General features: G+C 41.4%; 1 protein-coding gene across 1 annotated transcript in view; it reads right to left on the bottom strand.

Annotated features, from left to right (window-relative positions):
• Nucleotides 1–26289, bottom strand: part of suclg2 (succinate-CoA ligase GDP-forming subunit beta) — a 113151-nt gene that overhangs the window by 31701 nt on the left and 55161 nt on the right. Inside the window, exons 5-9 of the mRNA XM_086200638.1 lie at nucleotides 24935–25087; nucleotides 23468–23557; nucleotides 21343–21439; nucleotides 15980–16141; nucleotides 14724–14866 (exon numbers count right to left, since the gene is read on the bottom strand). Coding sequence (XP_086056764.1) covers nucleotides 14724–14866; nucleotides 15980–16141; nucleotides 21343–21439; nucleotides 23468–23557; nucleotides 24935–25087 — 645 coding nt within the window. The remainder of the gene's footprint in view (nucleotides 1–14723; nucleotides 14867–15979; nucleotides 16142–21342; nucleotides 21440–23467; nucleotides 23558–24934; nucleotides 25088–26289) is intronic.

The raw sequence follows: 26289 nt of genomic DNA, 5'->3' as shown, positions 1-26289 counted from the left end.
AGTAAAATCCCACTTAATTCATTTCTTTCCAGTCCATATACCCTATCTCGAGCACTTAAAACCACCGGCGTGTTCTCCATTCCTGCCTTCAGTGAACCAGTGAGTGAAGTGCCACATTCGCCTCCCATCTCCACGTCTGCAGATAGACTCTTTCAGTTCTTTAAGAATAAACAGGAACACTCCCATCTTACCACTCTATCAACCCACTGTCCCATATACCAGCCAACCGCAGGTGGCTCGGACTAGCCTGTGTGTGTGTGTGTGTGTGTGTGTGTGTGTGTGTGTGTGTGTGTGTGTGTGTGACTGCGCATGTGTGTCAGCAAGCGAATGGAAGTCTTCTCCAGCAAGATGAGCTTCAGTGATTACAGGCTGAGACAGTTTTCTAATTATTCTGTCAAACATCAATCCTGTGGGCTGATGCAGACCGTCCTGTGGCCTGATGGACAATGTAATCACTGCTACAACTCCCTCCCCCTCCAACACTTTAACACTCTACGCCCAATCCCTCCCCTCCTTCACTGACCCTCCAAACCATCGCTTTCTTATCTTCCTGTCTGTATCACGCTTTTCAACACAACTTTCACCCATTTGCTCTTCTCCGTATTCTCTTTCTCTTCACACTATTTCAACAATTCCAGTAAAAAAAGACATCATGAACACCACTGGGCTGTTAAAAATGAACGAAGACAAGAAAAAATTCTGAAACAGTCAAAAAGGAAAGTGTGGAGGAAAACATCCAAAAGATAGAGGGAAGGAGAGAACAACTGGAGACCTCTGCTGCAATGTCCTGAGAGATGTGCCTTAAAGGTATTCTGAAATATAGAAACTATTCAAATGACACTTATGGAAGCTCCAGAAAAAAACCAACGTTAAATAAGATTGTAAAACAGAAAACTCACAACTGCTGTACAAACTTTAGATGGAAATGCCTGGGATGAGGATCAGCACCTCTAAATCGGATGCCGAGTGTCTACGCAGGAACCCAGTGGATTGTGCACTTCAGGTAGGGAACGAGTCCTTACCCCGAATAGAGGGGTTCAAGTATCCCAGGTTCTCGTTCTGAGTGAGAGGAATATGGAGCAGGAGTTGGGACCCCTCCCCCATCTAACACTCTTACCCTTAATCAAATCAAACTGCATGAAAAAGCCATCAACTGGGAGAACCGCAGTGAGGATCAACATGAAAACATGAACATGCTAACAAATGCATCTTTTAGGTTCTATTAAAGTTTCATTAAGTTGAGAGAGGAGGCACTGGTCCAGATTTAGATCAGATAAATGAAAGGAGATGACAGAAACGTGATAAAAATTCTCCAAAACACAGGCAAAAGCATTGGGAAAGCTGCCTTATTATGTCCAAATGAAGGCAAAGGAGAACTACAATGAAAGAAAGGCTTTGACTTGAGCATTCAGGCACAGAGGTCTATTTTCCCCCCTCATTTCCAACCGGCAACTTCTCTCGTAGTCACTGGAACCTGTTCATTATTTATTTATTTATTTATTTTTAACGATGAGAACTTGAGAGTTTACAGATGTGTAAGATGCGTGTGAAAAAGCCTGAATAAACAATCACTGTCAGTTGTTCCGCTACCTTCCTGCTTCCTTTACAGTATTCAGTTTCTCTGGCACAAATCTCTTGTCCATCTGTGAGCTCGTCTGGCAGCAGGAGATCCTGACACAGATGATAGTGTTAGGGAGCATTGTTAAACATCACCTCTGCTGCTCAGTGAAACAAGGCAGGCTGCTACAACAGTCATGTCAGTCTGACCAGCCTCCTAGAGACTGGACCATACTGTCAGATACAGAATACTCCCTTCTGGCTGAATCTTATCAGAATACAGGAACAATGAGATCTGGATGAGGAAAATCCTAGCATAGATGTAATTTTTTTAAATCATTACAAGGAAAACACTGCGTACATTTCATCGTGTGTCTGAGGTTACGCCCTGAGCGCTGCGTCACAGATACATTATTTTGTATCCTGACCCTGCAAATATAAACCAAAAGCCAGCAGCGATTTCTCTTGAGATATGATGAGGCGGACGTTTCATGTGAGCCTCATCATCTTTCCATTACGCTCGATAATATAGAAGTGTGGGGATCAGACAAGAGGCTAGTATCAAATCAAGCCTGGAAAAGCCAATTACACTGACAATAATCTCTCGCTGCACTGCTGCCAGCATGTCTCGCCATACAAAGCAACAAATACCTGAAACATGACCAGTGGGAAAGAGGGATACTAGAGAGAGACGGGACACTTAAACAGAAATAAAGTATATTAATTATTCACTCGTGAAGACACACAGTTGGAAAAATGGACACCGCAACTTAGGAGACAGCGTTTTAGAGGATTTAGAAAAAAGTTGGTAGGGGCTGTCTTTGAAATATCAAGCAAGACTGGGTTTTAATGAGGAAACTCCAGAATCTTGATGTCTTTATTTTCCATGGTGGATTAAAATGTTAATACAAAGAACACTGCTGCCCTTGCAGAATTAGACAGAGGGATTTATAATAATCTTTATATTGCACCTCTTTCCCAAAACTTTACAAAGTGCTTTTAACCAAAATAAACATGAATACAAAAATAGGTTTTACTGTAAGTATTTAAAAATACAAAAAAAAATTCCAAAAAAGCCCACACACACACACAAAACCACCACAAGCAGTGACACGTTACAAAAACCCTACAAATGATGGAAAAGCTACATTTTAAAAGTGTATTTTAAGAGTTTGCTGGTTTTATATCAGTCAACCAACTCAGTTGTCTTAATGGAAGGTGAGAGATCAGACTCTGGGTGCAAGGACTGCAAGACAGCAGTCACCTTTGGTTTTGGGGGGGTCAGAGAAAAACTCTGACCCCCCCACCTCCTGAACTTCATTTATAAGAGTGATGAGGCTCTTTCCTACTTTTCTGCACTCTGACAACATAAATAGATCAGATATTCTGTATTCTGCCGTGCTCTTCAAAGACACATGGGACAAATACGGCCAAATTCCCAATAGGTAGTGCTTTATTAGTAACTAAAGTTCTGAACATCACCGCAACCAATTTGGAGGGGCTAAAACAGGTGGCTGGGAGTAGAGCTGCCTCATTTTGCCTGAAGACATGCAAGGGCAGATTATCTAAGGGTGTTGCTGAGATCTAGAGCTGAAAAAAAATGACGGTGCGAATGACGCGATATTTGCATGCTTTTTGACATTTTTACTCATTAAAAAAAAAAATTGCAGGTGCACAAGTAAAAGTAAGATGGCCAATACTCTGGAGAATGACTGCCATGTGAAGTACAGACAATAATGAGCGGCAGAGTTTTCCGACAAGTTAGTTTATAAAGTTGGATGATATCCAGGCCTGAATCAGGGCTAAACAATATCAGGGAATGACTAGGTTGCTGAGTTCTTCTGCTTTAACTGCATCTCACTGAAACCTCATTAAATGGAGGTTGATAGCAATGAGATGATGATGACCCATGACCATGAACCTGCCTGGCTACAATGTTTGGATGTGTGAGCGCGGTCGGACTAAAATCTGACGGTTAATGAGAGTTCTAAAGAAGAAGGCCATGTTGGAACAAAATTAATATTATTCAAAATCAAGCACAAACGAACAGCCTGATGATCATGTTAATTTAGCAGCTACGCAAAACAAACCAGGCACTCGATCTTCTGTTGGCAGCTGTCACAGCCTGGCTCAACGGCTGCGACAATTGGGAGACAACACTGAACATGGCGGTACATTCAGTAATTTTATTGAATAGGTCATTTATGATGTCGTGAGCGCTGGGCAGAATAGAGCTCTCCTGGTGAGGAGCTGCCAGCCAGGAATCAAAGCCCAAATGAATCCTGAAAGAGCAAGTGGGGAGGGAGACTGGGGCAGCGTTTAAGTTAAGCTGTGTGCTCTGGGCCTCGGTGCACAAAGTTCTACTAATGAACCTCAATCTTGTGAACTCCAGCAGACAAACTATAAGTAGAGAGGATCCCTCCACCCAAATTAGGGGTCGTTCGAGCTGTTTTAAGAGAAAAAAAAAAATCCATCAATGCCTTCGACAAATCTCATGATATTGATCAATAATTTGAATGATTTTATATTGAAAAATTAGTAAACTGAGGTCAGGCACAGGTAAAAGCTACAATGTCTCAAAACTGTGACACAGTCCCAAATATAATAGTCAGTATCTGTAGGGACTCAGTCAGATTTCATCAGTGCTGGTGCTCACTATATGACAGCTTTCTGTGGGGTTTGATCATCTAAGCATCACCCTGATGTCATGCCACAATGAGATGTCTCATTTTACGTGGTGTGTGTCATCAGTTACGAATGAGCTTGAACTTTATTCTGTCACGTAAAATGGTTGAGAAGTGTAACACACCTTAGGACTGTGTGCGCTTCTTAAACAATTCATTTCCAGCTTGGAGTGTAACACAATCGTTTTTGGATTTAAAAATCTTGTATAATATGATGTTCCTATCTGCCTCTCTCACAGGTTGTTAATTTCAGGAGTTCTTTGTTAAATGGGTTTAAATGGATGTTGGTGTATGATGAGTGTTCACGCGTACAGTGACTCACTGCAGTTAATGATGTTAGGTGCACTTTGACCATCTCATGCCGAGAAGGGATCGAGAAAAAAAAAAACATTTTCAAGGCTTCTGCACGTTGTCAGCTTGTGGGTCATCGCATTTTACTCTAATTCATTTACAGCAACATTAAATTGCTCTCATTACAATTAACCTGCATCTGAAGGACTCAAGCTTACCCTCAACAAATGACTTCAAATATGTAGCCTACAGTAATAACCCTGGAGGACGGGAGAGGGCACAGTGTTTATGTTGTTAGTGCACGGCTCAGAGAACATGAATAACCCCATCAACTGAGTGTTTGAGTGGCCTCCCATAATCCCCCTGCATGGGCACACACGACTGTCAGGCAAGCGTGAAATGAGGGAGGTCTAACAGTCACACAATGTATTTCAGCAGTGGACAGCGCTGTCAGTGTTTTCGACACTCCCTCAAGTCTTGGAATGGGGAAAGATGGAGAGACAGAGAACTGGAATGGTGGGTAAGGGTGGTGCAATAACAGCAGCAGATGGTTTAGATGGATGGAGCCTCCAGTTATAATACTGGGAAGAGCAGAAAAGCAGGTTCTAAGGATGGTATCTGTTTGCACATGTGACGAGGCAGTACGGTGGGCAAGTGATCAATGGGTGTGTGGAAAGCATGAGCGCAACACCTCTTACTGTTGGATATTTATAGCTGAGGCCCCAATGACAGACGTTTAGGTTCATTCTATAGATGTCCTGGTAAGCAGTAGGATGTCAAATACATGCAAATGAACGCAAGGACCAGCTTGAGAGGGGACTGCAAAAACAAAACCAAAACAGTAAAAAAAAGCAAGGAGTAATCATCACAACTCTACTGATTTAATGTTCCAAAACTGTGCAACAAACATGAGGGATAAATGAAACTCTGTGCTTGACTTCATAAGGTCACTCAATCACCGGCATATCCTGTCCCTGTGGAATCTAAAAGCCCTATCTGATCACCGGCTGCCTCCTCTGGGCTCGTAGTGTGAACCAGGTGCTCCGATGACAAAATGCTCCTGGCAGCAATAAGAGAACAGAGAGTACAGAGCTCAATTAGCCCAAGTCCCAATCCTAGATCCTCTATTGATTTCTCCCAGATGAGGAATGGGAGACTGGACAAGGCTCAATCAGGTGAGCCCATGGGACTTGTCCGTTAGGGAGTGTGAGCGTGCGCGTGTGTGTCAGAATCAACAAGGGATGAAAAGGAGCCAAGACGTGGTGACAGGATGAGGTGAATACATTAGCAATCCATAGTCTTTATGCGGAGATGATGGTTAAGCACTGTTGTCTACCGATGGAGCCGTGAGAAATGACATGGCTATTTAAAAGCCGGTTGCACCCATCTAACCCATATCAAATGGAGAAGGAGACAGACAAGGCATTAATTCCCTGAAGGGCAAATCAATCTGACAAGTCTTCAGCTCCATGGTGCATCCCTGGACGATTCATTCGTTTCCATAAAATTAACCTTCACCAGAGGACTGAGAGGCGGAACTGTGTGACAAACCTATAAGTCCTTCCTATCGCTTCAGGCTTCCTACACGAGATGCAATGTGTACTTTTTCGTGCCCCAAACCAAAATGTGGGTGTACATTTGTGATTTGTATGACATTATGCGACATAGTGTTATGACAATCTATTTTCAGACAGAGTTCCCAAATTCAATCATAAAGAACAGTGTGTTTGCATGTCAGAAAAAAAAAGAGAAAAGACTTCAAAGAAAAACAAGAGTGGGTGCCATTATCACCTCAGGTGTGTGTTTCGTCTCAATATGCAGCTATTAAAGCAACTGTGAGCTGTATAATCCCTCCAGTGTGTACTGGTCTACTCCATGGTCTTGGCTGTACCCAGAACACCTCCAGTGTGAGGTTGATGCCAAAACCACCTCAGCTGACTCAGTGTGAAGGAGCTGTGGCTCCACTCTGAGATCCCTCCACAGGCCGAGTCCAAAGACCCCATGAAGGAAACTGCTTTAATTTCAAATGCCTGTATGCAGGTTCTCATTCTTTTGGCGGCTACTTAAAGTTCCTGACCGTAGGTCTGGGTTGGAATGTAAATTAATATAAATCCCAACTAAAGAGTGGGAAGAGCAGTAATGAATCGCCTTACTACATCGGGCTCAATCTTACCCGTAATAAAGAGCAACATCCTGTAAGACCTGAACTCCTTCACCTGGGACAGCAACGACTGTTGATCAGGAGTGGGCAATAACATAATTTTTACGCTCAGCTGCAAAAGCATGCCATCTGCAAAAAGTAGAAAATTAACCTCTACTTCTGGACCTGTAAAACTGTAGGTGTCCATGAATTAGCGCTCTAGGAAGTTGTTTTTTTGTTTTTTTTAAAGCATCCTCATTTTACAGCCACTTCAGTGCCAAACGTCAAATGTTTGATTAAACCTGCTCAACAATAAGGCAATGATTCTGATAAAACAGTGAAAATGAAAGCATATTGCAAAATAGGGAATAATCGACTAATAGGGTGAAAACCTTCAACGCTGGCAACACCTATACAACATGCCCTGTGTTGACCTGTTGACATTCCCAGGGCACACTGGAATTTGTACTTTAAATTATTTAAGGACAGCATTTGGATGAGTGCAGGTATGCGTCAAAGGCAACACCTGACACTTCTCTACAGCTCTTGTACTGGAATTGTCTGGGATGTAAAGACTTGTTTGGTTGTTTCGATACTCTCTCTCGTCTCCACATTTTTCACTACAATCACTATGAACTGTCCTTCACATTCCATCTTGGCCAGTTCGTTCCCTCCACAGCTTTTAAGCAATATTCCAGTTGGTTATTTTACTGAAGAAGCAACACACTTAGCTGGCCATGATCCTGATGGAATGACATATTTACATTCGTGCCATGACAGACTCCAACTTGGTAGACAGCAGCATCAGTATATGAAGAAAACAAGAGAAATGACCTAATGATGAATAATAAAATGACACGAGATTACAGAGGAGTAAAATTAATTAAATGTTAGATTTAGTAATGGAATGGATGACTTAGGCAATCGCATCTGACAATTGTTACACTCTGGTTTTTTTGAGCGGAGTGCTATGCGAGCGTAACGTAAGGTTTGCTGCCCCTGCTCAGACTGTTCAGACTATATGTAAAAGTGGGACGAAGGTGGTAATTGAAAAAAACAAAAAAAAACCAATTACCTGAAAACAAAAAAATTATTCTACACATTGATTTCACATTTCAGAATGAGAAAAAACACATCATGGTTGTATGCATACGATGTGAGCCTGTCACAATGACCTCGACCTTTGAATTTGCAAGGGCAGTGTAGACTTTGCTCGGAGAGCTGCAGACGACATCAGCTGAAGGGAAAAACTCCAGCGTTTTCAGGTGAGGTGAGGGGTGGGGTGGGGTGGGGCAGATGGCTACAGCCAGCCACTGTTTATTTTTACTAAAAAGTTCATGCCAGCCTTGTTTAGTCCAGTTGAACTGAACCCTGGAGCATTTACCTCCTTGGTGCGGTTCGTTTTGGTTGGTGTGAACACAGGTACTCGAACTCTGGTGCGGGCCAGTCAACTGCTCGAGGGTCTGCCTGGTAGGGGTGGTCTCTGACCGCGATCAAGTGAACTCTAGAGCAGTTTACTTCTGGTGTGAACCCCAGCCGCACCAATCACAGGAAGCGCAGCATTTTATACGTCATATTCTGTTTGTATGATGAGCCAACTTTGTGATTTTAACATGTATGTGATTGTGAGCTTTTAATTGTCCACTTACCTCACTGGTCACACTTGTATGACAAAGGAAAAAACATGGAGGTAGGCTATCATTATTGCCTAGTGTCTTCTGTGACATGACCGTCCGATTGCAGGGCATCTTCTGTGACGTGCGTGTATGAATACATTATTCAACTGCCGCAGTTTTCCCAGCCATTCATATGCGTGGTCCGTTAAAGTCTGCTGATATGCAGTCCAGATCAGCACCAACACTCCATGATGTACAGTAAAAATTGCGAGGGATTTTTCGTCTACCCGCCTTAACTGTATAAGCAATCACCGAACGGCTTTGCTGACACGTGACAATTTTTTTTGACCGTTTGAGTTTGGCCTTTGTGAACATGAACCGGACCAGTTGAGAAATTGCAACAATATATCATCCTCGCTTTATTTCAAATCAGAAAACGGTTCTTTTGGTGTAAACACGACCTAAGAGGCAACAGAGTTTTTCTCAAAGAAAACTAAAAAAGCACAGCTAGATGGCATACTTTAGGATACAAAGCAGGCAGTGAAAAACAGGGACCGTGGATATATGAGCCAATTTTCTAAGATTCCAGAGATTTGACATCAACAAGAACGGGCATATGAACCACCTGGAAATGCAATGCCTCCTGTCTAAAGCCAGCACAGAGGCATTATCATATACATCTGCTCTAAAAGTAGGGCTGTTCATCTGATGTGCCCCTTTGACACGGAGGGTTTTTTAGTTGATGGGAGGACGGGAGCTCTTCCATCCAGCAGGTCCACCTACTCCCCATCATTCTATAGATGTGCACTTCACCATGTCTGTGCATTTGTTGCCCTCTGATGAACACACGTTAGTCCATTAGTAAAGCACCCACACATCAATACAATAAACTGAGAAATGTGTCAATATGAACGTACCAAGAGAAGAATTACAGGCTCCTGTTGAGCACATTTCAAGGACTAACACGGGGTCGGTGCACTCAGTAGAGCCTCTAACACAGGTTTTCTACATTGCAGCGGTGATTTTCAATGCACTGGAGCTAAAGGGGTCCCATGATACAGAAAACCCAACCCTTTATCTGTCACTAAAGCAGGATTTTAATGCATTGTAAGCAAATCTGCAGGAAAACCATTACATGAGGTGGAACTTTTTGCTTGTAATGGCAAACCAATACAATGACTTACTCAGCATATCAAAAAAATGGAATTCATCACCCAGACAGCCTATTCTCCATTAAAGCGCATACACCCCCACGCTGTCTGCCTGTTGCAAGCTATGCTGGCTCTTACGGTGGCCTGGCCTGAATATGGCAATCTCGCAGAGTTGGCTAGATTAAGTACTAGTCCCTCCATGGCTGCCCCCCTTATTTAGTACTTGTGTAATATTCTGTGTGCAGAGAATGAACTCCATTACTGCCTTAGCTTGTTTTTCTTCTTTCTCGCTTTCGCAATGGCTTTGCATTGCTTGGGCTTATAACACAAGGGACCAGCACCTCCCAAAGGCCCTCGGCTTCAGGCGGAGAGGTGATTTTGCTCCTTCTAAAATAATACAGCATTGGATTCTCACATCACAGGTGACTCTTGTGATTAAAAGCTGTTAAGGTTCCTCAAGGGCTGCGTATATGTGTAGAGCTTTTAAGTGTGGTGCGGCAGCTTTGACAACACATGCATTTACACCTTGCATTACTGCACAGCGAGCGAATGAGGTGTGTGATTTCCACCTCAGTCTTGAGGTGTAACACCCTAAGGACGTACCCCCTGTAAAATAGGGCATAGTTCCCTTTGCAGCCAGAAGACAGGATAATGCACATTTTTCTAGCTCACCTGGCACTGACTGTTTTTCTGAGACGCCATACGTGTTGAAGCACATTAGACATGGGCTCAGACAGCTCCATATGAGGATGAAGCAGGCAGTGGCTCGGCTCCTACAGGATTTAGCAAGCAGGAATGAAACTGAAGGGGGCTCCTCACATTGACTTTAACAGGATTTAGTTAGATGAAAGGCTACAGGGAAGAAAAGAGAGATACAAATAGAAAGAGGAAGAACAGAGAGAACTGGAGGGGAGGGAACAGCAAGAGAAAATCATGATAACTGGCTGGCCAGAAGACACACTGGGGTGCCACTGTAAATGTCTTGGTATGCAACGCCGTGGAGGACGTGCTGAATAACACCAATAAAGACTTTCACAGGAGACAGAGGATAGTGTGTGGAAGATTGTAATATTGTTGTTCTCCCGTGGAGGAGGAGATGGGACTTATGAGTAGGTGGTGCTCAGGAGTGTGAGCGAGAGGTGTAAGAAGGTGAAAAGGCAGGGATATCAACAAATGTGAGCCAAAAAAATTTCAAATTGAGGTTTTACACACACACACACACACACACACACACACACACACCTATGGGAGTTGAAATGTTTCATGATCTACAGCGCCATTACGCAACAACATTAACACAGACACATGAACACACCTCGATATTTGCCTAAGAGGTGGGTCACCCAACTGAACTAATGCTAATGTGCCAATCTGTCCCTCTTTCATCTCCGAGCACAGCATCCGCACTTTGCATGCCAGCTTTGCCTCAAATGCAGCAGCACGGCAAACTACAGCAGCATGCAACAAGCCTACAGGTAGCAACCCAGAAAGGCAAGCACACAGATGAACACGCAAGCTTGAACAAAGAAACAGGGAGGCGTGCACACAGATAACAGATTTTTCATCATGTAAATAAAAACAACAACAAAAAAACCCTCTTTCTTCTGTGTAATTTCTTGGTATTATTCTCAAAGAGAAATGATCTTTAAGATCTCCACTCTTCCACTGAGGAAAAATAAGACTATACATACACTTAACTGAATCTTATCACAATGAAATCATAGTGCATTCACACACCCAAAACAAGGGTGTATTGCAGAGAAATTTCATTATTTACTCAAGCCTATAAAAATGATTGAAAACAGCCTTAAGCCCCAGGAACAAAATGGATGTTGAGTTGGACAAAACATCTATCTGCCACTTTCTTTACGGAACAGGCACAAAGCAATAACTAGCTTATTTGGCTGCTGGTATTTGCTGCCTGCCCCTGCTTCTTGCCTAAAGGTGCCAGGAGGGAAACCTCAATAAATTCAGCAATTCTGTCAACAAACGCTTCTATACGTGGATATGAAGAAAGCGGAGCTATTTATTTTAGCCTGGAAAAGAAATATGTCAGTGCTTAAAGAGCTGGGGGCCTTAATTCAAACAAAGCTGACTGGTCTGATGCTGAGCTGCATATAATCTGACGTCATTAACTCAAATGTGACTTTATAATATTTGTCTCCCAACCATTTCATTTTTTTCATGTTCTTTCCACTTCATACGCAGTACTCCAGTTACATCCTTTTCTTTTTTTTTTGGTTCCTCTCTTTTCTTTCAGTGACTAATAACAATGTTTAAAGTAATGAATGCTGTACGGGTACATGCTGGAGAAGTGAGTGGAAAAGAAAAAGAGGGCTTTGTCATCTCAGGCCCCGTCTCGACTATTCAGTGCCAGCTGTACCTCACTTCCACTCCTCTCAGCACAATGAGCTTGAGACATCAAAGCAGAGACTCAGAGGGAGAGAGCCAAGGAACTGGGAAGAGGGAGACAAAATCGTTAACGTGACGGAGGGAGAGAGATTTCGAAAAGACTGACACCAAAATACCTGTTATTGTGGAAATGTATAGCATCGTTACAGTGAGATACACGCTGCTGCTCTGCCTGTCGAGCCTCAAAATGTATCTTTGTCTTCCAAAGGCATAAACCATTGGAACCATTCCCGTCAAAAAAACCAGAGATGTCAAATAAAAAAAGCACAAATTCATGTATTCAGGACATTATTGGCCATCCGTACAGCAGTTATCAAACTCATGTCATGCAGTAAAAGCAGATATAAGCCTCCTCATAATATACCCTGTCAAAACTAGAAGATAAAAGGTGGTTGCAAAAAGAATAAAACAATAACGATGTGCCATACAAGCAAATGAGTCCATCTGGGACCTCCCATGTAAACAAAGGATGGTGTAATTGAAGGCTATAAGCACTGATTGCCCTTGATATTGAAAGCAAACAGAGAGAAGAGCACTCTCACCATAACATATTGACACATGCAATCAATAACTTTTTGCCTTGTCACATTACCTTGCCTTGGGCGTGATATCAATTTCTGCTCATATTTTTGAGTTTGGGAGTGGTAATTTGTGTGGGAAAAGAGAGAAAAAATATGCAAATGTGCAGCTATCTCTCTCTCTATATATCAGAGCAGGTTTCTCAAGTCCCCTGGTAGAAATGCTAATGGTGCTTCCAACCCAGTTTTACTGTCAATCCTATTCCACTTTTTTCCCTCTCAGGGAGGAGCTTCCTGTCTCTATTTCCATACACAGCAGCAGGAGGGAAAGGCAGCAGGCTTATACCCCCATCTGGGTCCGGGCGATCAAGCCCAGACAGAAAGAGAAGGAGGAACGGGGGGATAGTTTTTTGGCGTGAGAGTGCAATGACTGCAGACTTTGAAACTTTGTGTTGGTGGAACCCCACCTCGTTTTAAAAGGGTTCAGATGAACAGATGATGGCAGAACACTGTGACAAATTTTTGTAGTTTTCTCTGTCATATTTTGGTTTCATCCCCTGCAATATTTTCATTTCCCTTATCCGACCATTAAGGTGAAGTCACATGACTGTCAAAAACAAGGACACGCACATCCCTAAATGGTTGCTTGATCCGAAACGAACAGGGAAAGGAAAGTATTAGGTCCACACACCAGGAAGCTCCCATATAAGGATTTATTTAGCAAAAGTGATGGTTCAAGGCAACAAGCACTTCCTCAGTCTCACTTTTGCTAAATAGATCCTAACATGAAGGCTTCTTCCATCTTATCCTTTCCTTTACCTGAGCTCAGCCCAAACCCTCATGACACACATCATCTTCAAAAAGAAAAGACTTCTGAGTAACGAGTTGAGAGAAATTTGAATTGTGAAATGTTTCAACAACAGACTGTGCGTCAAAATCTGTATATGCACCATCTCCTTTGTTTTCATAAATTAAATATTTAAATAAAGTAAGGCAGCCATGTTTGCTTTTCAGTTGGGGTCTTCATTGCTCATATATACATTTTTTTATCTGGCCTGTGCGTCCGTACAGCAGCCTAAAGTAGTGACCGTACAGTCATAATAAGGAGGAGTAAAATGACAAAACACCACCATCTAGTTGGCGGCTTCTTAAGAAGGAGGAAAATGACGATGACGTGTTTTGTAGCGAGGTTGTGCGAGGAGAGCCAACTTATAATTTGTAAAACTCAACTCTGAAGGAGTACAGGGACATATAAAAATGCCAATGAGCACCTGGTGAGAAACTGCAACAATGCTAGAAGAGACAAAAAAAAAATACCTGCTGCCAAAAATGAAAATATGTGTGGGACAGATATGTGAATGCCAAGAGAGAACTTAAAGGAAACAGTGGAAACGCAGGAGGGGTTTCTACATGTGTTCTATAATTTCAGTAATGGATTGACTGTTTCCATGGAACATGTTGCCACAGTTAAGGTGGCGCATGTAGGGAACACAGAGGCTCAACTGTGGGATGAAGGAAATTGCACTGCTTTTATTCTTGCACGGTTGACAGAGGACAAGTGTCAGTGAGACTGTTTGCTCAAATCTAAGTGAAGTGAGATGTCGCCATCATCCCTACTGCTCAGGTACACATGCCCGAGTGAAATAACAACAGATCCTCAACATCTCAGTATAAAATATGATTCTATTCCAACAGTGGTGCAACAGATGCAAACAGTGGCAACCAGATCAGTCCAGGGATATGAGAGTGACAGCAGTGGAATTAGATAATTAGCAGTGTGATGACTATCAACACACGATCAGCAATGTAATATCACTACAAGACTCGTATTGTTTAGTTTGGAATTATTAGCTCTCTTAACACGGGGCTGAATCTCTTGTAAAACACCCCAAGCTGCTACTCGCTTATCCTGAGCTGCAAGACTGTTGGCTCATTTGTATATGTGTGCATTTAAATGTGCTCTATAAAAACCTGTGATTTTGTGTACATGTCCGGAAGCACTTGATACTAGCAGTCTCCTCTTTAAGGAGCACAAAGCAGTGATTTTCCATGCCACTGCAACTGAGAATGATGGCGTATAATCACATGCAGTCTGTTTCCCTCAGTGAAACATGGACATATGCCAAGGTCCCCAGTATAATGAGCACTGTTGTCTCAGTTACAAAGCACTAACGAGATTGACAGAGCTTTATGAATGCGCTATAACAAAATACATGACTACAATATCAAAGGCAGTTCAACTGGTGGTAAATTCTTTAAATATGTAATCTAACAATTTGCTTCATTTGACTTTTGCACCACATTTTAACAATCAATCTGGGAAGCAAAACTGTCGCCCATTTGGTTGTTCCTACCTTTGGGTCAGCAGTGAGCAGCTTGAAGGCCTCATACACCTGCCTCTCTTTGACTCCTCCCCCAAGATCCAGGAAGTTTGCTGGCTTTCCTCCATGCAGGTCAATGATGTCACATGTAGCCATGGCCAGGCCAGCTCCGTTCACTGCTCGTGACATCGAAGAAAAATAATGCTGCTGTTTTTAGTTGGAATGAGCTTGTTCAAATACAAAGGTACATTTGGCTCTGAGTCCACAATAGAAATAAAACATCCCAAGAGAGAAGCCTTGTAGCGTTGGCTGTCATGAGTTAATTAAAACATTAGAGGAGCTGAAAGAAACTATGGCATTTACTGTAAGAACACCCACAAAGCAGTAAATTATCAACCAAAGGAGAAAACTGACACACTTAGAATTTGAAACAGTGGGAAATCTTCCATTCAGGAACATTCAATGCATCAAGTCGAACACCAGAGAGAAACCTTCAGAGAGATGAACATTAATTAAAAAGAGGTTTGGCTGTACTTTTTCTGTGGCCTGGTGTCATCATTTTGCCAACTATCAGTGCAGCTACCCCGTAGAGTTGTGCCGGAGCCAAATGTCCTACCTCGTTTGGTTCTAGCCAAGCCGATCTTGTGTCCTGGCAAGCTCCCTTGACCAAGGTCTCAATAAAAGGCAAATTCGCTTTAACAGCTGTCACTTTGGTGGCTTACAGAGTTCTCATGGAAGCTGCAGGGCCTTAAAAACTGTTGTAACTTTGAGAGAGGCTGGGAGCTGGGGATGCAGGATGGTGTGTGTGTGTGTGTGTGTGTGTGTGTGTGTGTGTGTGTGTGTGTGTGTGTGTGTGCTCGCATGCGGGGGATGGGGTGTTAGTATTACAGACATCTAATGTGTTTATGGGGCTATTGGGTAAGAAGGGCGAGCACCTGTTAGTGCTGTTGCACACTGTAAAAGCTTTGATTTATGACAAGAGTGTGGGCCTTTAATGAGAATGCTAACAATCTGGCTCACTGGAGACATTCTAGGCGGATTATCGCTAATTAGAACGCATTGGTTACGGGAGCATTCCTTCTGGAGTCCTCAAAAAGCTGTTTGTAATGTGGACTGGAGGAGAGCCAAGGGTGCCTTTACTTTGACAAAGTTTTAACTGTGTCCGAGCTTTTCACTTGTGAGACTTAAAAGACACATTAAAGCCTTACGTTAAGAAGGGTCTGCTAAAGGGCGAATTCATAATGGTGGCCTGTGTGCCTGTTCAATGGGCCAATTAGCAGTTTCCTTACCAAAGCAGGCAATGTTTCCATCCAATCCGATATATTTGAGGTCCCACTTGGCTGCCTCCATCTCTGTTGGGTCGCTCTCACTCATGTCGTCCATGGCAAACACAGCTTTCTGACGGAACTCAGCGTTGTCGTCGAAGTTGATCTTCGCATCAAAGCAAACCACTGGGGCAAAAAGATGAAAAAGACAAAGTTGGCAACAGAGATAATAATAATACAAGACGCATAAAATGAGAAAGAGCTAGATAGCAAGCAAAGAAAAGATAAGGAGATGTCACACATAAAACACAGCCTAATTATCAATTGAAACCTGGAATTAAAGAACAGAGGGGTGTCTCCTTGGCCTGCCGGTCTTAATTATTTCAGAGGTTGGCTCTCTAATGTGTGAAAAATGGGTTGCCTCGGTGACTCTTCACTGCTCCTTAAGTATAACCATTACAGGAAGTGGACACTTCCTTTATGTTTCAAAGAATGTGTGTGAAAGAGAGACCACACTAATGAAGCTACCTTCAAAAAAATAGCCAGCAAAAACTGAACCCAGGGATTTCTGTGAAAATTCATGAACCGGCACCGTAATACTTGAAGATTCTAAAACATGACTTGCTAGCAGAGCCCTGATTTAAATGCCTGTTTCAGAGAATATCAGTAGGACGGTGTCAATTATATGCAAGTTACAAATAAGAGTGAAACAAATGCCGTAACACCAGCATTTAGCCATAAGAATGTAAAAATTAAATCCAACCATGCTGCTATTATCACCATAAAAGCGTGATAGAAACCTTCATGTCAGCTACAGTAACGTAATGTCTGCCATATAAACCAGAGCGAATTTGTTTCTTGATCTAGCTAATTAAAAAAGGATTACACTAGTAAGAACCAACTCTCTCTACCCTGGAAGTGCCATGCCGGCTTGTTAATGGCAAAACATAACAGTTGAGAACTCTGAGTTGATTCTATTGGTTCACTTGCAACAGCTGAGATGTCCTTTATCATGAAACCCTCTGTGGCAGCACGCGGCTAAAAAAAAACAAACAAAAAAACCCCAAAAACAAAACACAGGGTGGCTTCTTTTGGCATTAGGTAAGTGACGACCACTTCTGGTTTCAAAATACTTCAAAAAAAAGACAGACATGGATGTTTTCTGCATATATTTTCAGTAGCTGTTGAGGGATAGAACTACAACAGAAACCACCATTAGTCCAGACAGAGAACCTACATGTAATAGTAAGGACAGAGTAAAAACAATGGAAATGGCTTTAGAAATGATAAAGCCAAAAATAAATGTTAACACAAATATATATGCATATTATGCAAAGTACTTTGCATGCAGCAGGCAGAGACTCAGATGACTGGGGAATTGAAATAAACTGTGTCCTCCAGGTTAAGTGGTGCTCCCACGACAGAATTTAGATTTTTTTTTTTTTTTTTTTGGATAACTCTATTATTATAGTCTATCTACAAAATTCAGCTATTACCAAATGACGTCAAAATTCCAAAAGGTTCCTTTTCAATATAAATCCATTGAAAGCCTGCTGGAAAATTGCTGTACTCCCTTGGGACATGTCAAAAAAAAATAAATCAAACTACAGAGTGAGTGTTTTAATGTGACGCTCGACTACCGAGTCTGCCTCAATCACAGTTACCTTCCTCCTCATGCCTCTCAGTATAAAGTCAGTTTTTTAAAGGAGTCATTTTATTCATTAATATTCATAAGAAACGGTGAGGCAACACACATCTCTTGTCAATCTTTGATTTTATGAAGCATACTGTGAACAGAAGTCTGTTTTTGAGGAGACTAAATCACATCAAAGACGTGATGCATCTTCGGTGTGTTGTAATACATCTGGATGGGACACATCACAGTTAATCTGTGTTCAACACCGCAGGCGAGACAATCTCACGGATGTCTTTGGGAAGAAAACAAAGTTCAGAGGAAGTTCAACAAAGGCAGCATTAAAACAGCTACAATACAATGTGTGACTGTCTATACAGAGTAGAGCAGGGATGAAGTAATATTATAGGCCAACCTGGAAGTTAGCATCCTTGTGGGTTCACACAACCAAAGCCAGTGAGATGTGTACATTTTTGGATTTTAGCACGTTGCTAATGAAAATGCTCTCAAACGTTGATGGGACCTGTACGCTTTATTCGGCATAATAACCTTCACCAATGAAAACAACTTTTATGACTTTTGAATGGGGCTGTAATCAACCAAAGAAATTCCTGGTCGACTGAAGCCCTCAAATTTCGACTAAAAATCGACTAATTTCATATATGAAAAATATACTGTGTCAACAATGACCGACGCTATCATTTGTCCTGCGCACAGAGCGAGACTGAACAGAGGAGCTCAGCATTGCGGCTGAGACACAAATAGACTTTTAACTTAAAACTCTACTCTTAAACACAAAAGGCAAGTCCACTGTTAGAATTTTTACAATTAAAACAAAACAATTGTTAGACAAAAAAAAAAAAGGGGAGGGGCGACTCTTCTTCTGCCACTAGATGGCAGTACCTGTGACCAAATCACAACTGAAGCACTTTTGCGCTTACGATGGGTTTTTCCTTAAGTCTGAATTCTTGCTTGTGTTGTACGTCGCTTTGGACAAAAGCGTCTGCCAAATGAAATTGTAGAATTGTAGAAAAACATTGAAATGTTAATTCTGATATGTTTCATATACTCAAAACTGATGCGGCAACCTAAGGTGGACAAGTTAGCTTACCGTTTTTAGGTGATGCGCCGTCGTGTTTGTCGTGGAGCTGTGACATGAAAACTGTTGTTGGCAAACTTTGCATTCGACTTTTTTTCCTTTATCTATTTTCATGAAATGCTGCCACACTGCAACTCGGGCTAGTCCAAAATAGCAAAAACAAGGGGGGTGTTCAAAGATAGATTGTTATCTGTGAAACAGGGATGCTTTGAAATCACCCCCATTAGCACTTGGAACTTTCCTCCTGATGAAATTAACGTGGCAAAAAATCGACCAATACGAATTTTGGTCAAGCCAGAACTATCGACTAATAAATCAACCAGTCGACTGGGAGATTACAGCCCTACTTTTGAAACATAAATTCAATAGCTAGAAGTACAAAGCTAAGGTCATGCTATGAACCATCTACACCGCGGCTCTGTGACTTCATCCCCAAAGCCACACAGCTTCACACTTCTTCTGCTTTCTGAGTGGTGACGTCTTTAGGTTCTTTTGCCATGTTACTAATCATCATTTTAAAAATGCACAATTACACTTTAGTGAATATGATATTTACTGATGTGTTTTAATTTGTACAAAAAAACTTTAAAATATCTTGTGCTGAGGAGTGAATCACTGACTTTATTGCAGGCACGTTACTGACAAAACCACTGAAAGTATGTGTTTCTTCCTTTCTTGAAATTGAGCTGTAACACACAACTTTCCCCGTTGTGGGATCAATAAAGTTCTATCTATCCATCTATCTATCTAAAAATTCTGTTGAACTTGAGACCGGGTGATAGCACGTTGAACAATGCTAACTTATTCATTACTAGGCCACTACATGGTCTTTCATTGGAAAACTTACCTCTACTTGTGTCAATTTATTGCTCTAAATGACACTGATGTGACTCAAATGTGTCTGTTTTACATTGTGAACGCAGAAACAGGGAACCATAGCAATGGTGACTGGTGTCCCAAAGCCTTGTGCAAAAAAAAAGATTGTTCCCAGTAAACATTTTTGGAAAAAAGAACTGCCTGGTATCAGCTAGAGCAGGGCAAGTCACTGTATAGCAATGGGAAATTTCTATTAATCAAAAGATTGGTCATGATTAAGATTATTCATGCGCTAAAGCTGGAGAGTTGACCAAACTCATGATCACGGTTCATTCTGTTTATACTTTGCCTTTAACAGTTCAGTATATTTAAATTATAGACCTTGGCAAACTACAGTGGAGACTGTGTAAACTAGTGAATAAAACAGTTCTTCAGTTGTACTTGAGGTAAAAGTTAAACATTATTGTGACATTAATTCAAAGTCAAAATGTTCCTTTTTTACCGGAGTTTAAGTGCTTTTAAATAACATTTATATACATTTATATATATATAGAGAGAGAGAGAGAGAGAGAAAGAGAATTGACTTAGATAAGGTCAGGGGGGATTGAGAGGTGTGTCTTGTCCTCCTGAGAGAGAGAAATAATTTTGGAAGGTTTCAGCTGGCAGGTGCCAAAACATGAGGCGATTCTAATCCATTCTACCGTTTTTAATGGGGAGGATAAGAGAGACTGTTGTTTGTGGAGAAAGGTCACCTGCCTCTTCAGAGCTCCATCAATCATACTGGTGACGCTGTACTACACAGCTCTTATGACAAAGCTCAGATGTTTTAATTTAGAAGGACAATAAAGACATCATCTCATCACGCGTCTTCAATAGACAATTCGATAACTTGATGTTTTCGTTAGAATGAAAGTGCAGTTCAAAAAGACAGGAATCCAATATTATTCTGACAGAAGGAGAGCATTTTTTTTTAGCTTGGTTTGTTGCACTAAATCTAATTTAGTTTAATGTGTAGTAGAAACCATTTCTGCTTAAGCACATTATTATACATTAGGAAGAAGAGTAATCAAAGACAACTCTACAGAATGGTTCCTACGAGCTGCCTGTGGACCAACACTGGTAACCAGCAAGAACAGCTGGCCTTCCCGATTATTGTGATAATCTGACTTTTAAAATGATTTTCTTTCTTCGCTTATCTACAAAATACAACATCTTCGAGCTTTAAGTGAGAGCTTTTATTCTCAAAAGCGCTGAATGAATCATGTGATAAAGGGCAAGATCAAAAAAGGGGTAGTAAATATTTGAGTATTAGTTTAAAAATCGAGGCTTGCTTAGCATTTTGGCAATATTTCCCAAGAAATTTGATGTACTTACTGTAAAAGTAAAACCAATATTGAAGTGCAAGCTATTCTCATGTTGTATGAGAAACAGTAAACACTGTATGAAGTTGAATTGAATTTTATGGACGTATCGAGTGCACTGTGCTTGTGGAGGTCTGAGATATTCAAAGAGAACAGGGATGTCTCTCAAACTGCTGCTTTAATTTGTTCTTCCTTGTAACTACATGATTATTGTCACTCATGAACAACATCAACATATTATGAACGTATAAAACTTAACAATGCCGTGTTGCCGCCTGTGTGATACTTAATTTCGTGAATGCATTCAGTCCTAAGGAGATAACGCGTGTATCCAACACTCAGTAATGAATAAGTAGCTGAATATTGAGGCAGAATCCCAAAGTAAGGGTAAGGACCTTGATGACAGAAAACACATGCAGACCCACAGAAGACAGAGGCTGAGTCAACAAACACAGACATTATCTATGATAGACGGTACCTTGTCCTTCAGGAGTCTCTCCAAGAGGATTGACTTCGACTTGAGTGGCGTCGACTTTCAGGAACAGATCATAGAGCCTCTTAATCTGCTCTGTTGCCTGCAAGGTCCACAGAGGACAACAATTACCGGATGGTTTGGATCCGAGCAGCCGGGCCCATCAAGGCCACTCAGCCTCACACGCAGTCAACATAAACATGGCAAAACACATTCGCTATCATGCTCTGTGTGCGTGTGTGTGCGTGCGTGTGTGTGAGTCAGAGCTGAAATGGAATATTTGATTAATTTCATCCAAAAGGTACGACAACTGGCAGGATTTCTGACAAATACCAGCCCAGTGTTGACATACAAACCTAGAAACACACAGGTAGGTGAAGTATAAACAGCGCGTGGCCAATGGATTAGTACAGCAACACAGAGGAGCCACAACACTTCAGTCATCACTGCACACAAATTTAAAACTATCTCAAACGACAAAACAACTTTAATTAATAAAAGTAACCGAACTAATAATGTATCACACAATGGACCTCATGCAAGAATATATATTTTTTTTTAATTTTTGATGGTCTTGCAACAACACCACAAGCAGAACAAACAAACAAGCCATTGGATTCTGAAAAGCTGACAGTTAAATATATTCTCTCTCACTCTCAGTCCTATTGATGAATTGTATTTGATTTTAAATTGCACACGTGCCCAGAACCGTGCAATTGGCATAATGAAACACACCCAAAAACCCATATAAGGGCAGCGGACGGTTGCAAACTTTCACAGGAAAGGTTAAACGTAGGCAAAGAGGTAATTCACAATGTAACAATACTGAAATGAGCACAATAGTTTTTGTGTTGAACTCAGCGGGCCCACAGCTTTCATCCATGCAACTGTTGTGTAGCTTGACAGTCATGTACTCGCAGGAGTGTATTGTGTACTTGTGCGTCATATATTTGTACAACAAAAAAATGGAACTGTTTTCTAATGACGAGGTGGGCAAATTCAGATATAATTTCTCTATGAACACAGAATGGACCCCTGGGCTGCAGGTTTGCTAAAGATGATTGATGATGATCTTTAATAAGTATAAATATTTAAACTTGTTGAATGAATAAATAATGCCAGAACATTTATGTTTTGAAAGGTTTTTTTCATTATCATTCATTTTCAATGGCACACAAAGGAAGTCAGCTTTTGCATATTTTGTTTTCAAAGCTGCTAAATCTTTATTGTACTCGTGTATAACCAGGAACTACAAATGTACTGATGGACGCCATTGACGTTCTGAAATTAAATACACAATTTAAATTGAACCTGTTTATTGGAACCATTCATGCATGAGGCCCCAATGTTCTTGCAGTACTACAGACAGTAAATGTAACTATCTCGGAGGCGACGAGACTTGCACTGCAAGCAAAGAAAAACAAACGGACAATGCAGACAGTTATTCAATGACGCTCTTTTTCTCCTCTTGTCTGTTTAAAATCAATGCCTTTTCAGTATCCTGCAAACAGGATCGCTTACAATGGGATACGACCCAGACATATCTGACTCGGTTTTCTGCTCAGAAGCAGGTTCATTTGGCTGAGAGTCCATGTAAGATTCTGAGCTAATCGGATTTCTCATGTGTGGGGGGGCAAATTAGTTATCTGATCCAGAAGAAGAATGGATTTAAAATTAACTCTACACCTAAGAACACCTACCAATTCAGAATGTTACACATGGAGACTGCTGTTCTTGGTTGGCATCATTTTCGTAGCCGTGCACATAATTTGTAGATCTGCAATGACAAATTCTCCTCAAAATCATAGGACGTCCGCTGAGACAAATTGTGTTTCTTAGTGCACAAAATCAATGTCCAGCTTGTTCTATCAAATAATGGCACCAGTGGTGATGTCGGCTCACTCAGCCTGGCACAGGGCTGTTCGTCACTGCCAGATATGACAATTGACCACCTGGCTAGCGAGTCCTATGTCATGACACTTCACAGCTTGCCTTTAGAAAATTAATAATGGCCAAAGTTTGGTCTGTTTGTGAGTGAATGCATCTGCCTGTGTGGCTGTGTGCATGCATACATTGTAGGTCTTTTCAAAACTTTGCATTGTTGCTTTGAAGCCTTCCATATGCCCATTACCTGTTGCTGCAGAGGTCCTTTGAAACCCAAATTAGCTGCCATGCGAAGTGCCTGGTCGTGCTGTAAGCCTTCGAATATATCTATGACTTCCTGTGAGAGTTGTAGAGAAAGGCAGAGGGAGAGAGAGAGAGAGAAAGAGAGAGAAGCGGGAGTGAGAGTGAACAGGAGGCTCAAACGTCGGACTATAATTTGACACAAATTGGATGTTCTTATTAAACTGTCAACATTATAATTAAGTAGTGGCAAGAGGCCAGACATGGAGAAAGAAGAAGAGGGAGTGAACAGATGGATTTATGATCATCAGACCCCTGTATTTTTGACTTTCAGCATGAGAGAACCTCTATTATGACTCATTTCATAGGTATAAAAATGGGATTTTAGATTGCAACGTGGCGGAGAAAATGAAGCATAAAATGGTGACGGTCATGAACCAATGCTGTATGAACTCGGACTGGAACAGATGGATTTTAATGAGATGTGTTTCCAGAGTATTGTACTACAATGTCTGTTCGATAGCAACACAACAGCAGCATAAAAACATACAGATGGTTGACAAATATAAAGGGGAAAAAAACAAAAAACAAAACACCTTTGAGTGCCTCAGGAAGGTGCAGGGCCGGCACAGCTTTCATGCGTCTTTCTACAAGGTGCTCTGCTGGAAGGAAGAAATTCTCCCATAGGTGTTCAGCTGGGTTCACATCAGGTGACTTAGACAGCCATAGCATATAATTCACATCAGTTTTATATTCATTCAACCATTAAGTGACCCATCTGTTGTGTATAGATGCATTTGCATTTGTTATGTTTGAGCTGTTCAGGGTTTTCTTTTGACAGCCATCTAGACATACAGTAGATCATTACAGATATAGCCAGCTGAAGATTTCAGAGCAAATTAAATCCATATTTGTGAACGCATGTTCTTCAGCACCCGAGAACACCCTCCATGGAAGTAAAAGATGATAATAAATATACCTAGAAAAAAAGTATCTCATAAGAAGCCTGTGAAAACAAGATGTTTTTGTGGCAGAATATGTTCTCGATACAAACCCTAATAAGTTCAGCCTTGACAGCATTCAAGCTAGAAATAGTTCAACTTTTGGAACCCCACAGAGCTTGTCAGTGTCACTTCACTCTAACCAACCAAGTAAAATCAAAAGGGGGCGGGGCTTGTGACGTCAACAAAATAGCGGAGGGGAAACTGATCTTTGCTGTCACGGACAACCCAGTTGTAATACAATGTGAAGGTTCATTATCGTTGCCACATCTGTTGGGATGTCTTGTGTTTTATTTAGTTATTTTGTCATACATGTATTTCAGAGCAAAAAAAAAAGAAAAAAAAAGCACCTTGTGAAAACATGCTCTACATATTTAACATTTTCACGTCAATAAATTGGATCACTTATTCATACGGTTTGAAGATAAAATGTGTCATATCATCAAGAGGAGTGGAATCCATGAGTGAAATACCTTGAAGATGAGTTCTGGCGTGCTGGCTGCTACCTCCTCAATATCCATACCTCCCTGGGGACTTCCAACCATGACAGGACCATTACAGGAGCGGTCCATTAGAATGGCAAAGTAGGTCTCCCTGCTAATATCCAAGGCCTCAGCAACCATCACCTGGACATGGCACAGCAGGGGAGAGGTGGCAAAGGAATGGGGTCAGCGACAATACCAGCTTGTCTTCAACAGCTTACAAAGAGCATCAACTGGACTCTAAAAAAATACCATTTGATGCATCTTAACATCAAACTAGTTACAAATGTTAATAATTAAATGCATATGTAAAGGCGACCAGGTGAATATATCAGGGGGTTGGCTTTTTGAAGGGAATATTTTGGTCTTTTTTTAAAATGTTTAATTCAGTTCATTTAATGGTCTGCTTCCTGAAAATTTAAACTGAGTTACTAAGAAATCAAATCAAAATGTGCCAGCGTGATTACAAGCTGACCCCTGCAGATCATCAGCAGAGCACAACGGTCGATCGGAAAATTTTAATATGTTGCCCAGCCTTATTCCCTAACATTCAATACTAGATTTAACATAATGGCACGTTGAGAGGGAGGCCAGTTAAGAGGAACTGCGAGTCACTCAGAGAAGCACGTAGTGACAGGAAGCACCAGGCTCAATTGACTGAAAAAAAAAAGGCATCGGCAAGTGTGTGATGAATAATCGGCTGCAAGTTTTTTGTTTGGCTGTTGAACATGCTGAATCAGTACATGTCGCACACAACAGTAATCTACACCTACATTTAAGCAAAGTTAATTCTAATTATTTGGCATATTTTGCTGCTTTTTTATATAAGCTAATGTAAGAATGGATTACTGGACTTCTAAATCTAAATCCATGCATAAAAATGTATTTTCCACTGATGTGAGGATCAATTCACTCTACACAAACACATCTATTAGGAACGTCCTTCAGTAGGTTACTTTTTCACCTTTAAGTTGAATCAGTACCTTTAGCAGTCTATTCAAGAATCTTTGCTCCACTTGCATCATGACTGTGTACACTCCTGCACCCTTATGTCTACCACGGTCACTCAAACTTTCACGTCACCGTGATCTGCAGCCTTCTTATTTGGTCAGATGCTACTCTAAACTCAGTCTTGTTCATTCCCTTTTCCTCCAACCAGTTTCTTTGCCCTACTGTCTTCTTCCACTACCGTATTTCACAGCCCTCTCTCATCTTCCCTTATCTTCTCTGCTCATCCCTCTATCAGCACCCTGACAGCAAATCCATGTAGTAGATGCAGAGTGCTGCCTCCTTTTCTGTGGTGTTCCCTGCTGCTCTGCGGTGCAGTAAGGCTTGAGAGTGGATTC

This window comes from Aulostomus chinensis, chromosome 3, assembly GCF_037954235.1.
Source record: "Aulostomus chinensis isolate RoL2024-O1b breed Wild chromosome 3, RoL_Achi_v1.0, whole genome shotgun sequence".
NCBI lineage: Eukaryota > Metazoa > Chordata > Actinopteri > Syngnathiformes > Aulostomidae > Aulostomus > Aulostomus chinensis.
This window is presented reverse-complemented; position numbering and strand designations above follow the sequence as displayed.